Source organism: Hylobates moloch, unplaced genomic scaffold, assembly GCF_009828535.3.
Source record: "Hylobates moloch isolate HMO894 unplaced genomic scaffold, HMol_V3 SCAFFOLD_15, whole genome shotgun sequence".
NCBI lineage: Eukaryota > Metazoa > Chordata > Mammalia > Primates > Hylobatidae > Hylobates > Hylobates moloch.
The window spans coordinates 29,340,556-29,357,480 of NW_026652290.1; the positions used below are offsets into that span (position 1 = coordinate 29,340,556).

General features: G+C 42.6%; 1 protein-coding gene across 2 annotated transcripts in view; it reads left to right on the forward strand.

The window, feature by feature from the left end:
• Nucleotides 1-2,110: 2,110 nt before the first annotated feature.
• SMYD1 (SET and MYND domain containing 1) overlaps nucleotides 2,111-16,925 on the forward strand; it is a 45,514-nt gene continuing 30,699 nt past the window's right edge. For both annotated transcript variants that reach the window (XM_032177542.2, XM_032177543.2), the window contains exon 1: nucleotides 2,111-2,367. In XM_032177542.2, the coding sequence (XP_032033433.1) occupies nucleotides 2,231-2,367 (137 nt within the window). In that variant the 5' untranslated portion in view covers nucleotides 2,111-2,230. The remainder of the gene's footprint in view (nucleotides 2,368-16,925) is intronic.

Below are 16,925 nucleotides of genomic sequence, written 5' to 3' on the forward strand. Positions count from 1 at the left end.
TTTTTGAGACGGAGTCTTGCTCTGTCGCCCAAGCTGGAGTGCAGTGGCACGATCTTGGCTCACTGCAAGCTCTGCCTCCCTGGTTCACGCCATTCTCCTGCCTCAGCCTCCCGAGTAGCTGGGACCACAGGCACCCGCCACCACACCCGGCTAATTTTTTTATTTTTAGTAGAGACGGGGTTTCACCGTCTTAGCCAGGATGGTCTCGATCTCATGACCTTGTGATCCACCTGCCTCGGCCTCCCAAAGTGCTGGGATTACAGGCGTGAGCCACCGTGCCCAGCCTCTTTCTCTTTTTTTAACTCTCTGTTTTGCAGGATTGTTTTTCCCCTTGGGAGCATGCAGTGTTTACTTTTTGAGGAACCGAACTTTACATGTCTTAAGTTCTTTTGCTCTTCAGCGTGCATCAGAAGCTGCAGAGGTATTCTCTTGCTGTCGTGGCTATGTATTCTTACCTAAAAATCAGGATATATGATCAGACAATGAACTTTCAACATGCTTCCAAGAGTCGAAGGTATTTTGGGAGATTCAATTGGTTGAAGACATGTTAAAATTTCTGGTACATCGTGACAGTTTAGGGAGGATAATGTGACAGAGTAAATAAAATAAAATAGCTATCACGTAATGAGTACTTTATGAAGTGCTAAGTGCTGTGTTATGTCCTTTACACATATTATCTAACTCTCACAATCCAGTAAGGTAGAAATTATCACCCTTGTTTCACAGGTTCCATCTCAAGTGGTAGTAGCAGGCTTAGAATTCAAACTCAGATTCATCTGACTCAGAAACCGTACACTCAGAAAAATCCAGGAAGTGCCCCCACCCACTGCCCCACCCCACCCCCCGCCCCCGGAAATAGATGCATCCCAGGAACTAAAAATCTTACGTGGAAGTCAAGCCAGAGCTCCAGATCTGTAAGTCTTTCTTTTAAACCTCAGTGAAAGCTGTCTGATAGCCAAGAACAGTGGCATTTAGTTCAATGGGGATTTTAGATTTGTCTTTCCAGTGTCCTCATTCCTGAGTAAGAAGAAGGACAGAGCACGTTGGTATTTTCCTGGCAGCGGACACATGTTAAAGGAAATTTGATAGAAAGATAGAGATGGGGGTTGCTATTTTTAAAGCCTGCCTTGTCTGTATCCAGCCTGCCTCCAGCATACCAGCATCACCAGCAGTGCTAATAACAGGGAATTCCATGCTGTGGAGTAGGGGTGCTGTAGGAGCCCCAGGTGATACTGGAGAGGAAAAATGCCCCCTTGGAGCCTAAATAGTACTGTTATGTATATGGCAAGGGCTCAGTTTAGCTTCTTCTTCTTATTTATTTATTTATTTATTTTTTATTGAGACGGAGTCCCACTCTGTCGCCCAGGCTGGAGTGCAATGGCGCAATCCCAGCTCACTGCAACCTCTGCCTCCCGGGTTCAAGCAATTCTCCTGCCTCAGCCTCCTCAGTAGTTGGGATTACAGGTGCCCGCCACCACGGCCAGCTAATTTTTGTATTTTTGGTAGAGACGGGGTTTCACCATGTTGGTCAGGCTGGTCTTGAACTCCTGACCTCAGGTGATCCATGTCCCTTGGCCTCCCAAGGTGGGGATTACAGGCGTGAGCCACCAGGCCCAGCCCTCAGTTTAGCTTCTGCTGCTTCCTGCCAACAGTCCACCCTTGGGAGAGAGACTGAAAGGGGTGGGGTGAGGGGCCCATCTCACTTGAGAAAGTGCAAGCCTGACAGCTGAAGGGTCCCAGAGCAGCAAATATCACCTTGTTTCTCTTGGACCATTCCAGCTGTCTGCTTTTGATTGACAGAGGCATCTGGCTGCTAAAAATACCCTCCTGACCAAATGTTCCCTACTCCAACTAAAGCCGAACAGGATTGTTGCAGTTCAGAACTTAGCACATACAGATAGCTTCTGCTTGCAATGGAACCTCTCAAAACTTTTCAGGCCCTATTCCAGAAGCATATTAACCCATGGTCATTTTCTGTTCTGTCGGCTTTGCTGGGTGATGAATGAAACCCTTTCCAGTTCACTTGTTCTCTTGCCTGTCCCATCCCCACCTCCAGGAAAAGTAGCAGAGGGGGAGGTGAGGGCCCAGTGGCTGAGAGCGAGTAGGGAAGGGGAGGTGGCTTGTCCATTTATAGTCTTGCTCTTTGGGATGCTGAAGGTGCTGAAATAGCAATGACAAGGGATTTGGCTCAGTGTTAAATATCTGCCGCGCTGGCCTGACAGACTCTGAGATGACAATAGGGAGAATGGAGAACGTGGAGGTCTTCACTGCTGAGGGCAAAGGAAGGGGTCTGAAGGCCACCAAGGAGTTCTGGGCTGCAGATATCATCTTTGCTGAGCGGGCTTATTCCGCAGTGGTTTTTGACAGGTATGAAATGTGGGGAGTTGCCTTCTCTCCTGTTGGTTTGGCTGGTGCCGAACTCTACAATACTTTGCTCTCAAAAATCATCAGGGGAAGGGGTAAAATTCATATGCTCTTTTTTGAACAAAATGGCACTTCTGAGCGCTAATTTTTCTGCAAGGAGTCGTTGCCAGTGTGATTTACTGTGGCTCCTAGAAGGGTGGCAAAGGTGAGCAAAGACTTTGGGGGCACTTTCTCCCAACACTGGCCAACTTGGCTGAGAGGGTGTGCTGGGAGTGGAAAGGTGGGTGTGGTGCTGTGGGAAATATTTTCCGACAGAAAGCTCTGTATTTTTAGCTTTCTTTTTATTATAAATATATTACCAGATAAAGTAATTGCTGAGACCTAAAAAATTATAAACTATTTGTATATTTATAATTATGAATAACCCAGGAATCCACTTACCCTTGAAAAATCAGAGTATCACCCAATTCCAGTCCCCTCTGTCTTTCCTCAGATATTACCGCTGCTATTATTTCAATGTATTTCCTTCTAGAATGTTCCTGTGCTATTACATACATATATCTGCACTTATCAAAATGGATGGCTGTAGTTTGTGTTTTTTGTTTTTTTTTTTTACAGAAATGGTGTCATACTTCAGATGTCATTTTAGAACTCACTCTTTTCCCTAAACAACACATTTTTGATGTCTATCCTTGCAGGAACTATAAATCTATAGATACTTCTTTTAAATTCCAAAGATCTGTTTCCTTTATAGAGCTATCCATATAGATTGATATGCCATATGACTCACCAATCTTAATTTTAAATATTTCATCCTATAAATATATGACGTTTTATTTATCCATTCCCCTATTGAGAGACAATTGGTAGTTTTTAATTTTTCATGAAAAAAATGAAAATCCTTGATCGTGTCTACCTGTACATATGTTCGATTGTTCTCTAGGGCACAGGACTAGAAGAGGAATTGCTGGGCCATAGGATGTGATGTTTTCAGTTTTATAGGCTCTCCAAACAGGCTCTATTAAATTTACATTCCCGCTTCCTCACAACCTTGGCCACACTAGACTACCAAGCTTTTAAATTAGTAATAAATCTTCATTTTAAACAAACCTACATGGTGATTACATTAAATTGTCAATATTTTCTGAGATCAAGGTTGGGGTGACCTGCTTGACATCTATGTGGTTTGAGTCTGATAACCTAGGCTTTGCGGTTGGCTGGCTGCACTGACCACCCTGGGAAAGGGCACTGCTTCTCAGAGATAACTTGATTAGTATTCACATTCTCTTGTCTTCCTGCCCAATAAGACCTTCAGGGAAAAGGGTGTGAACTGGGGCATATGGCTCACCACCACTCGAGGAATATAAGGGGCTGAGGTGACTTTTTCAGGGGGAGCTTGTTTTATTTCATTAATGTGTGTGTGTGTGTGTGTGTGTGTGTGTGTGTGTGTGTATGTGTCAGGGGAGGGGTGAGTACAGTTAGGGAGCCAGCTGGATTCAGAGTGAAAACACAACCCAGAAACACAGAGACTGTCAACACTAATCCTGGCGCTGCCCGTGAGTTACTGCTTGGCCTTGTGAAGAACATCTCCATTTGCTGCCTCCAATTCCCCAAAGTCAATCTAGCCAATCAGTTCCACTTCAAGAAGGTGAAAGTTGAATGGGCTTGCATTCCATTATAAAAGCAAGGCATTGTCATTTTAGAAAATTTAGAAAGATAAGATATCCACAACGATAACCACTCTTAACATGTTGGGTATCTATTTTTGGTTTGTTTTAAAACATAGGTTTCATTTGGCTGTAATATACTCATTATACAAGCTATTATGCTTTTTCATTTAATAATTTTGACATCTTCTGTGCTATTATACACTCTTCAGAGACATAGTACTTAAGGGCTACATGTTCTTCTATTACCTGCTGATGACTGGCCATTTGGATTGTTTCCACGTTTTTGTTATTATAAAGAATTTGTCATTCATTTGAAGTGACAACTATAAAAATACCTTCATGTACACTGCAGATAAATGCTACATAAAATCATATATTATTTTTACAATAGTAATAAAAGTGGGATAAATGGTATAAATGACCTTTAAAACGATTGAAAAAAAATCTAAAAGAGGTAGTTTTTTTTCAAAAAATGCTTTACCCAAACTTGTCACTGCACAGATGAGGGAGCTGTGCTTTCTTTGGTTATACCAGAGACAGCCCAAAGAGGCATTAAAGGAAAGTTTTATGCATTTTAGGCTCCTGGTGAGGCTCAGCCACCATAGATGAGAAAATTGTTTGCAGAGGTGGGACTGAGTCACCCACAAAAGTCACTGTACAAAACTGGCTTGTTCTAGTCCATGTTACTGCAAGACAGGCTTTCCTACTCTTCCACGCAGATGTGGAGAAAGATTTTATTTTTAGTTGAGCACTGCATTAAATGAAAATTAATTCTTTCAAACAGTGTGTATTATATATTCTAACATATATTATATAAAGCATAGCAATAAATCAACACCAAACCAACTTAACTAGAATATTCCAATATGTTACATATTCTCTATCCTGTCGCGTGCCTGCTCCAAAGGTAATTATCCTAGGTTTTGTGTTGTATATTCTACTGCCTTTTAAATAATAGTTTTGGCCGGGTGTGGTGGCTCATGTCTGTAATCCCAGCACTTTGGGAGACCTAGGCAGGTGGATCACCTGAAGTCAGGAGTTCAAGAGTAGCCTGGCCAACGTGGTGAAACTCTGTCTCTACAAAAATACGAAAATTAGCCAGGCATGATGGCAGGTGTTTGTAATCCCAGCTACTCAGAAGGCTGAGGTGAGAGAATCGCTTAAACCCGGGAGGCAGAGGTTGCAATGAGCCAAGATCGTGCCACTTCACTCTAGCCTGGGTGACAGAGCAAGATTATTTCTCAAAAAAAAAAAAAAAAAAAAAAAAGTAATAGTTTCATCACAGTCACATATTCCTAAACAATATATAATTTAGTTATGTTTTGTTTTTGATCTTTTAAACAAAGGTACAATATTATATGTGGTTTTATGCCACTTGCTTCTTTCACTGAAATGTTTATTATTCATCTGTGTGGTTTTGTGAAACTAATAAAGTGAATAAACTTTGTGTGTGTCTATGTACCAAATTTATTTTTCCATTCTCCTGTGAATGGTTGCTATGAACATTTTTGATCCTATCTCTTGGAAAGCAAATACATGAGGTGTGTATCACAGGAGTGTAATTACTAGGCCAGTAATATATGTGTTATTTGGCTTTAAAATATAATGCCATACTGTGAAATGCTGGTTTGTAAACCTGAATTTTGTCTTTGCTAGAATGGGCTTTGTTTAGCATTAACAGTAACAATCCAGGCCCTTAAATTATGGTCCTTAGTCTGGTTAGGATCTCTTCACCTTTGATGGTTGGAAAAACAGGTAGTCTTCTTGAAGGTAAGAGAGCAAGAATAAAGCTGGGAAAATGCTTTCAGGCCTAGCTATTATGTAGCACTTGGATTAAGTGCTAGGCATGACTAATCAATCAGGCATACCTTCCTCCTGAACTCCAACTTGGCCTCAGAATCCCTTCCAGTAGGTCCTCCAGGGGGCTACTACCAATCAATGAGAACTAGCATTTAAAAATGAAGTCTATTTGCCATCCCCTTAGGTGTTGCAGTTGGGTGCTGGAAGGGAGTGAAGTACTGTTACCAAGGAGTTGCCTTTTTTGGACACAGTATTTTATGGTAGTTGAGATACCGGGGGTGATGCATGAGTGGGTAAAAGTTGCTCTCTGCCCCTTTGACTCTCCACTCTGAGAGTTTCCAGTTCTCAGGAGGACAGTGAGTGGGAACTCTGTGGTACCTTAGCCCAAGTGATCCCCCTAGCTTCTACATAGCATGGGGCCAACCTGGGAATTCGCAATGCTGGTTTTTGTTGTTGTTGTTAAGGAAGAAAATAATAATTCTCTGCAATCTTATCATTTGGAAAAAAAACCCCAGCTATTAACATTCTGGTGTATATCCTCCTTGTTTTCTGATGCAAATACAATGCATATAAAATATTTTCTTGATTCTGATGAGTTATAGGTGGGGTGGGGGTCTTGGAAGAAATACTACATTATTATTGTTATTATTTTTATTTTTTGAGATGAAATCTTGCTCTGTCACCCAGGCTGGAGTGTAGTGGTGAGATCTCGGCTCACTGCAACCTCTGCCACCTGGGCTCAAGTGATTCTCCTGCCTCAGCCTCCCGAGTAGCTGGGACTACAGGTTTACGCCACTACACCCAGCTAATTTTTGTATTTTTAGTAGAGACAGGGTTTCACCCTGTTGCCCAGGCTGGTCTCGAACTCCCGGCCTCAAGTGATCTGCCGGTCTTGGCCTCCCAAAGTGCTAGGATTATAGGCGTGAGCCACTGCGCCTGGCAGAAACACTACATTAAATATATGCTTTGATTGTAAGACACAAAATATCCCTAAATTCTGGATATTAAAATATGGGAAAAGAAGTTTATTTCAGAATGGAGGGAAAATGGGACATACATAATATGCTGTATTTATCAATTCCAGAATACATATTTTAACTTCTCTGAAATCATAATGTGTCCTAAAATCTATGGCTCATTATGGTTTAATTGGCAGATTTTTTTTGATTTCTTAGTAGTGAATAAAAATGGTGCATTTAATAATTTCAGGTTCAATGTAGTTAAGTTGTATATACTTTTTCTCTCAAAAAAGTTGGATTATTTTGTAACCTGTTTATTTACTTCATAATATGTTGTGAACAACTTTCAAACCATTAATATCCTTCTACACCATTTTAATGGCTGCATAGTATTCTTTTTGTTGACTTGTATATTAATTTAATTAGATGCCATATAATTGTTTTTATTTTTATTTTAGATTTTGGGGGTACATGTGCAGGTTTGCTACATGGGCATATTGTGTGATGCTGAGATTTGGGCTTCTAATTATCTGCTTGCCCAGGTAGTGAACATGGTACCCTATAGGTAGCTTTTCAATTCTTCCCCCTCTCCCTCCCTCTCCCCTTTTGGAATCTCCAGTGTTTATTGTTCACATTTTTGTGTCCATATGTACCCAATGTTAACCTCCCACTTCAAAATAAAAACATGTTATTTGGTTTTCTGTTTCTGTATTAATTTGCTTAGGAGAATGGCCTCCAGTTGCTCCCATATTGCTGCAAAGGACGTGATTTTGTTCTTTTTTAATGGCTGTGTAGTATTACAGGGTATATATGCACCAGGTTTTCTTTATACAATCCACCATTGATGGGCACCTGGGTTGTTTCCATGTCCTTGCTACTGTGGATAGTGCTGTGATAAACAAATGAGTGCAGGTATGTTTTTGGTAGAATAATTTATTTTCCTTCAGGTAGATATTTAGTAATGGGATTGCTGGGTCGAATGGTAATTCTAGTTTTAGTTTTTTAAGAACTCTCCAGGCTGCTTTCTACAAGGTCTGAACTAATTTGTAGATGCTATGTTTTGGATATCAAGGTAATGCTCTTCTTTTTCCTAGTAGATCTTCCCATATATCTCTGATTATGTATTAAAGACAAATTCCTACAGGTACAAATTTTGAATTCAAAAGACATTTTTAAGGCTTTTGATATAGATTTCCAAATTACCTCACCAAAGGAGATCATACATTTTTCTACTAGCAGCACAGGGGTTGTCTCCTCATCCCAACACTGGCCAACACAGAAAACTATTTCACTTTTTCATGTTTGTCAACTTAATCTCTTAAAACTTATTTTAGTATTTTTTTAACTTGAATTTTTTATTATTAGAGAAGTGAAAGTTTTTTTTAACATTTGTTCTTTTCTGAATTGTTGTTTTCTTTTGATGCCCTCAATTTTTAAGTATATGCATAACTCATTTGTTTATTACTCCTTTATGTCTAGTTCTCCCCTCTATTACCCAGCCCAATGCACATAACAGATGCTCAATAAATACTTGTGGAAAGAATCAGGGAGGGAAGGAAAGAGAGAGAAAGAGAGAGGGAAAGAAGATGAGGTTTCACTATGTTGCCCAGGCTGGTCTGAAACTACTGACCTCAAGAGATTTGCCTGCCTCAGCCTCCAAAAGTGCTGGGATTACAGACGTGAGCCCCTAGGCACCCAGCCTTTAGTTCCCTTTGCTGCTGTCACAAACTACTGTAACTTCAATGGCTGAAAACAACACAAGTTTATTATCTTATAGTTTTGGAGGTTAGAAGTCTAAAACAGGCTGACACTTCTGTTTCTTTGCTATCTCCATCTTCTTGAGGCTGCCCACATTCCTTGGCTCATGGCCCCCTTCCTGAATCTTTAAAGTCAGCAGTGTAAACATCTTGTTCCCCTCTGACCTCCTGCCTCCTCTTATAAAGACTTGCAATTACATTAGGCCCACCTAGGTAATTCGGGATACTGTCCTTGTCTCAAGATCTTTAACTTAATCACACATGCAAAGTTCCTCTGCCATGTAATGTAACCTATTTACAAGTTCTGGGGATTAGGACATTGACAATTTTTGGGGGGCTATTATTCAATCTACCCCAACCAGTAAGAATTTTCTGGATTGATCCAATTCATCACAAAATATGTTAAGAAGGAGCATGGACAGTTAGTGGATTTTTTTAAGTTCTTTAAATAAAAACTTGAGCAGTCTCTAAATTATTCTGGTTACAAAGTTGAAAGTGATCTGGAGATTATGTATATACAGTGTGTGTATAGGGAGAAAGATGGTGGGGAACATGAGAAAAAGTTGAGTATTTGTAAATAAATTACTGTCAACCAGGCTTTTTTTGAAAATGGAACCAGTTATGAGCTTTCTTAGGTGCAGCAGAGCTGGTGGGGTTTAGCCAGTGTAGTTCTGTGTGAGCCTGTGGGAATGGCAGGATTAGCCCTGGCAGACACGCAAACACACATGTGGCCTTTAATCTGATAACAGCTGGTGGTTGGTTAGTGGGGGATAAATGATGCTATAAATGGAAATAATTTAATAAAAGGATTAGAGAAATTCCGAAACAATTAGTTCAGAAAATGAGTAAGTGTTAAAGTATTCAAGTGACAGCCTTAAATGTTTGCATTGGATATTGAGAATAACCACAGTCGATTTAGAATTCTGCTTTTCATTTGGCACTTTTAGCTGCAGAGGCAAGACATGTCGGCATGTTACACAACCTGTTGTGAGCTGTATTGCTAAATATTGCTCAATAATTCTTAAATCCAGAAGTCTGAGAATGATTGCCTTTTAAAGGTGGATTAGATCAAATGGCAGGTTGTCCCCATAATGATGCTATCTTTACCCACTCGCATCCCAGGATATGTTCTGAACATGAATTGAGGGGTGTGCTTCAGCTAGGCCATGTAAATATATACAGGTCTTCGTAGGGTGTGTGAGCTGTGGAAGAGAAAATCTTGAGAGTTGGTGTTTTAATAAAAAAAGGGATGTTAAAAATAAATTGGCAATCTCCAGGCTTGATCCAAGAAAACAGTACCTTTTAATTCTTTTATTTATTTATTTTTTTTTGAGATAGGGTCTCACTCTGTTGGTCAGGCTGGAGTGTCATGGCACAATCATGGCTCACTGCAGCCTCTACCTGCTGGGCCCAAGTCATCCTCCCACCGCAGCCTCTGGAGTAGCTGGGACTACAGGTGCCCACCACCATGGCTGGCTACTTTTTATTTTTGTTTTTTGTGGAGACAGTGGTCTCGCTATTTTTCCCAAGCTGGTCTCAAACTCCTGGGCTCAAGTGATCCTCCTGCCTCAGCCTCCCAAGGTTCTGGGATTACAGGTGTCAGCCACTACCCCTGGCCCCCACTGACTTCTTATGTCAAGGTATTTAATAGTCAGTGCAAGCATGAATCTCATGATCTCATCCAGCGGCTACCTCTGTCTCCTATATGTACACCCCCACACCGACACATTTGCCTCATATCAGTGCCTCTTTCTGGAAGACCTCGACCTTCTCTGAGTACAAACTCAGCCCACCTCTGAGGTCAGAACAATGTCTCCTCATCTCGTAGGTGATGCCTTTCTAGATTGCCTCCCCTACCTCAGTTGAAGTAGTCTCTCTTCCTTGAAACTTACAGCAAGTTAACATGCTTTTGGAATGTGGGTCCTGCCTTGTTTATATGTGTTTATGTCCCATCCCAGCCTGGGGACTGCTTGAAGGCAAAGTCGGTATTTCTTTTATCTTTCTTTTTTTTGAGACAGAGTCTCACTCTGTCGCCCAGGCTGGAGTGCAGTGGTGCGATTTCTGCTCACTGCAAGCTCCGCCTGCTGGGTTCACGCCATTCTCCTGCCTCAGCCTCCCGAGTAGCTGGGACTACAGGTGCCCGCCACCACGCCTGGCTAATTTTTTTTTTTTTTTTTTGTATTTTTAGTAGAGATGGGGTTTCACCGTGTTGGCCAGGATGTTCTCGATCTTCTGACCTCGTGATCCGCCCGCCTTGGCCTCCCGAAGTGCTGGGATTACAGGCGTGAGCCACCGCGCTCTGCCTTCCTTTATCTTTTAAGGCTCTCTGTTACCTAGCTCAATGCACATAACAGATACTCAATAAATACTTGCAGAAAGAAGCAGGGAGGGAAGGAAAGAGAGAGGGAAAGAAGGAATGAGAAAAAGAATTTAAAATATTGTGAAGTTATCTGGGTACTTGAGGGATGGGATGTTCTTTAAGACACCTACCCCCAGGCTGGGCGCAGTAGGCTCACGCCTGTAATCCCAGCATTTTGGGAAGCTGAGGCAGGCAGATCGCTTGAGCTCAAGAGTTTGAGACCAGCCTGGGCAACATAATGAGACTCCATCTCTACAAAAAAAATAAAAACAAGCTGAACGTGGTGGCATGCACCTGTAGTCCCAGCTACTTGGGAGGCTAAGGTGGGAGGGTCGCTTGAGCCCACGAGTTTGAGGCTACAATGAGCCGTGATTATGCCATTGCATTCCAAACTGGAGGGCAGAGAAAGACCCTGTCTCAAAAAAAAAAAAAAAAAAGACACTTCCCTCTAGTTTTTGAGGAGATACCTTCTGGCAGGCTAGGAGTTTGTAAGCAGCCCTGAAAGACAGAACTGTTGAACTGTTGGTCCAGTCCTCTCTTGAGTTTTTGGAGGGCTTGCCCACCATGCAGGCACGTTGTCTTTGCATTTATCTGTCCGTGAGCAACTATTTCCATACAAGGAGCTGAGCAGCAGCTGCCCTTCCAGCCCTCTTCACTCTGACAGATCACAGAGTCCAGCAGGGCTGCAGAGCAGAGTGAGAGGGGACCAGCTGCTGGAGTAGGGCACATTCAAGGCTGCAGGCCAAGCAGGTGGGCCTTGTAGCTGCATCCACCCACCCTCTGTGCTGGGAGCAGCGTCCAGCATCAGGGACCCTTAAGAGAATAATATCCCTGTGAGGATAATGATCTCGGCCAGTCTAAAGGGTTGCTGTGAAGATTTTTTAAAAAACGAATCACTAAAAGCATCTCTTTGAAATGGCAAAGTGCTGTGTGAGTGGGAGTTGATACCTTCTTGTGTGAATAGGAATATAAGACTGGGGAGAAATGAGACTTGATGAAGGTCATCCAGCTAAGCCTGCCTGGGACAAATGCTCTTTCTCGGAATCCAAAAAGTGGCTTTAGGACTTCATGTTATTTGGACACTCTCCTGCACTGAGGGCAGTAAGGCAGAGGAGGGGAGGGGTGGGCATTTCTTTTTTATTTTTTTGAGACAGAGTCTCACATTGTCACCCAGGCTAGAGTGCAGTGGCATGATCTTGGCTCACTGCAAGCTCTGCCTCCCAGGTTCAAGCGATTCTCCTGCCTCAGCCTCCCTAGTAGCTGGGATTACAGGTGCCCGCCACCACGCCTGGCTAATTTTTTGTATTTTTAGTAGAGATGGGGTTTCACTATATTGGCCAGGCTGGTCTCGAACGCCTGACCTTGTGATCCACCTGCCTTGGCCTCCCAAAGTGCTGGGATTACAGGCATGAGCCACCATGCTCGGCCAGGATGGGCATTTCTGTCAGAGGAGTGCCCTTGTCCCCATACGATGTTCTCCTGTAGCTGGGCTGTCTTCCTCTCTGGCAGCTGCCTGGAATGAGCTGGTGCTGCGGGTGAGAGGAGTTCGGCGATCAACCTGGCCCAGCCCTCTCTGAGTGACAGGCAGGATGGGTGGCCCAGGCTGATGTCCACTGAATACTTATCCAGTGCCAGGCTCTGTGCTGACCACCTTACATATGTGATTTCTTTTAACTCTAAAATCACTATGAGAGTGGTGAGATTTCAGAACTTCTTTGTAATTTTCATCTTGCTTGAATTTTTTAAAATAGTAAGTATATTTCATTCAAAAGTATTGGTCAGTAGTCTAAAAGATAGCAAGATCTAGGTGTTGCTATTCCCATTTTCACATAAGGAAACAAAAGCTTGGAGAAGTTAGGGGACTTGCTCAAGGTCACACAGCCAGTAGATATTGGAGTCAGGAGTAGAACCCAGCTCTGACCAACTCTAGGTTTGATCTTCCATAATACCCAACCCCATGCCGATGAGGGGAGATGGGAACCAGAGGGATAGGCTTAAAAAAAATTTCAGACTACATTTGAAAGAAAACAAAAAATTTCCCTTTCCTGTCTACTTGACACATCTCAGTTTATCCCACCAGAAGGAGCAGGATTTGGGTTTTCTCTCTTCTCGACATTCTTGCTACTCAAAGTTGAAGCATCAGTATTGCCTGGGAGCTTGTTAGAAATGCAGAATCCCAGCCCCCACCCCCATACTAAATCAGAACCCGAGTTTTAACAAGATTGCTGGTGATGTGTGTGCATACTGAAGTTCCAAAAGCCCGACTCTGCATCCTCCTTCTCCCCAGCTCCAGCCTTGCGGCTAAGCCCTACCAGCAGCCGAGGGCATAGAGAGAAGGTAAGCTTCATCCCAAAGGAAACCTAAATTTAAGAACAATAACTCAATGCTTCCTGGGTTTCACCGGCTTCTAAAACTTGGCTGTAGGCCCTAGCAAAATTACAGAATGGGATATAAAACAGATCTGTGATGCTGGAGGAACTATTTAGTGGTTCATATTTGGAACCCATCCAAGTTCACCATGGGAAAAGAAATCATTGATCACATTTTCTTTTTATGAAAAGTATTCAAAGTTTATTACAGCAAAGAATCTCATGAGATAACAGGAATTCTTTGATAGCAAAGAATCTCATGAGATAACATGAATTGATCCAAGTCCTGATAAAATGATTATATAAGTGTAATGTTCTCCCTGTCACCCAATCTTGGGTGAAGGCTGCTTTGCAGCAGCTTAAGGCTCTGTCTCCAGCCTTCTCCTGGTCACAGTGGTTATTACTGACTTTGAGAACATGAGGGTCATGCCACTGGAATTTATTCTTAGGGACATAATATAGCTGCAGTTAATAGCAGATAGATTATTCCATAATCATGCCCTATTAGAAGTATATTAAGTTAGTTAATGGGAGCTTGGAGGCAAATGCCAGGCCAGACATATTCTTTCTGTTGGAACCAGGCTAGGAAAACTTGCCATAATAAGCCCCACAAGCAGCGTGGACTAAGTAAGGACAGGGTTGTGCAAGGGGTCCATCCCTGATGTCTGCAATAAGGTCATTGAGTAAGGGGCCTTTGCACAGAATTTAAAAACAATAATCCCAGCACTTTGGGAGGCCGAGGTGGGCAGATCACGAGGTCAGGAGTTCCAGACTAGCCTGACCAACATGGTGAAAACCCTTCTCTACTAAAAAATACAAAGATTAGCCAGGCGTGGTGGCGGGTGCCTGTAATCCCAGCTACTAGGGAGGCTGAGGCAGGAGAATCTCTTGAACCCAGGAGGCAGAGGTTGCAGTGAGCCGAGATCATGTCATTGCACTCCAGCCTGGGCTACAGAGTGAGACTCCATCTCAAAAGAAAAAACAAAAAACAATAAAAGTCAATCTGTTTTTTGTTATCACCATGTACCAGCAATTCTAAAGAACGTCAAAGATAAAACACTTCTCTTCACCCCAAAATCCGTAAGGGTCTAAGTTCTGAAAAACTGCTGTTGGGTAAACCTCATTTTAGCACATTTTAAAATTACATATCTTTTAATAAACATTGTATTCTGCCTGGAAGTTAATTCTGAGGACCTTCGCTTATACAGTCAGCCACGTGGACTCAACTACATGTGTTCGTTGTGAGAGTAAATTCTTAAGCTTTAGAGTTATTCCAGATTGTGTTGGCCACAGTCTGTCTCCAATCCTTGTGATACCACATATTCCCACATTTTTAAGTTGATTAGAAATAAGCAGTGATTGTAAAGATGAAGACTCAAAATTTGTTATTCTAAGTGTTCACCTAGGTGATTACCTAGGTGATCACCTGGAATTTTCATTTGTGTTTGAAATTTAAAACAATAAAACAGAGAATTGTGAAGTGTAATGTTTTTGTTTGGTAGGCAACATATTAGTGTATACATGAAATATGAATGTGTGAATATATGTATATGAATAAAAAGATGGAGGATATTGTACTATGCTATTCTAAAATGTCAATTTGGGTGTAAAATACGAGAGCAGTTCTGTTGTGGGGTTGCTCGCTGATGGACGACCTTGGAACAGACAGGCATGGAGTTACAAGTGGCAGATTACAAGGGACAGACAGCATGATTGTGCTTGCGTCTACCTGTTCCCTCTCCAGACCACCTCCTGGCTCTCCTCCCTTTCTTTCCTGCCTTGGGTTTGTATTCCTGGTCTGAGCCCTGATGCCCCAGAGGTGGACATCTGCTCCTCCTTCCTCATTCCTAACCTAAGACATACTCTGAAATTTGCGGATGACTCAGAGGTCAGCATACCAATATAAAAGATGACAGAAGAAAATTCAAAATGACCTTGACGTTTTGGAATGCTACACTGAAAACCATCAGTTAGGGATGAAGGTGAAGACTCCACTTCAAGTTAAAAAATTCAATGTCACAAAGGAGCTTTTGGGCCGATGGATATATTCATTATTTAATTTTTTTTTTTTGAGATAGAGTCTCGCTGTGTTGCCCAGACTGGAGTGCAGTGGCAAAATCTTGGCTCATTGCAACCTCTGCCTCCCTGGTTCAAGCGATTCTCCTGCCTCAGCCTACCGAGTAGCTGGGACTACAGGTGCCCGCCACCACACCCAACTAATTTTTGTATTTTTAGTAGGGACGGGGTTTTGCCATGTTGGCCAGGCTAGTCTCAAACTCCTGACCTCAGATGATCCACCTGCCTTGGCCTCCCAAAGTGCTGGGATTACAGGCATGAGCCACCGTGCCCTGCCCGGATATGTTCATTATCTTGATTGTGATGATGGTTCCGTGGGTAGGTGCATATGTGAGAACTTATCAAAGTGTTCTTTTTTAACACTGTTGTATGTCAATCATACCTCCATAAAGATGTCTAGAAAATGCAATGCTGTGTAGACAAACAGAGTGGAAACTCTGTCTTGACTGCAGCACCTTTGAGAAAGCTTGGAACGTTCTACTGACTATGTTTGTAATTTGACCTTAATTTTTTCTTTTTTTTTTTTTTTCTTTTTCTTTTTTTTGTTTTTTGAGACAGAGTCTCGCTCTGTCACCCAGGCTGGATTGCTGTGGCACGATCTCGGCTCACTGCAACCTCTGTCCCTGGGTTCAAGCAATTCTCCTGCTTCAGACTCCTGAGTAGCTGGGATTACAGGCATGTCCCACCATGCCCAACTAATTTCTGAATTTTTAGTAGAAACAGGGTTTTACCATGTTGGCCAGGCTGTTCTCAAACTCCTGACCTCAGGTGATCTGCCCACCTCGGCTTCCCACAGTGCTGGGATTACAGGTGTGAGCCACTGCACCTGGCCATTTGACCCTAAATTAATGTGAGGTTTTCACTAAAGAAACTAATGGAAGCACAATGTGGAGATCCGGCAAGTGTACATGGCACCACATCTGAATAGTATACTCTTTTCTGGGCACCATAATTGTGAAGTGTTGACACCCAAGCTCTCACCTGTGTTTGGCCAGGAGACAAGATTTGGAGCCTTCTTGGAATCCAATTTACTTGGATTTTTCAGCAGTCCAGTTCCTGCTAATGAACTGCAAATTCCTGCCAGGAAATGCAATCCTGACTTGAGGCAGATGTAAGAAATTCATAGCTCTCCATCTCCAGGGGTTTAGAGAGTTCACTAAGTGGCCAGAGTTCCATTGGGCCCCATGTGCTCTATTCTGCTGGGGCACTTATGACATATGACCTTCTCAGGGAGGGTGCACCCTCTGTGGCCTAGTTATGACGGGCTGCAGATCCTGCGCAGTTCTAAGTATGCTAGTGTAATTCTACTCCTCCTCGCTCACTAGGAAAGTTTAAGGGAAGGCAAGTGTAAGAGTAAGGAAGCTGTTACTATGAGGATAACCTTGAATCTGCTTATTAGAAATAAGCACTAACCTTTCATGCCCTCGAGTACTTTATGATTGTTAACAAATTAGTAGCAATACACATCCTAGTGGATGGGGACATAACAGTGTGTTGAGCTGGCCAGCCAGAGGCTGAAAACTGCCTGGACTTTAGGAAGCCCAGGATGTAGCATAGAGCAGTAGCCCCTG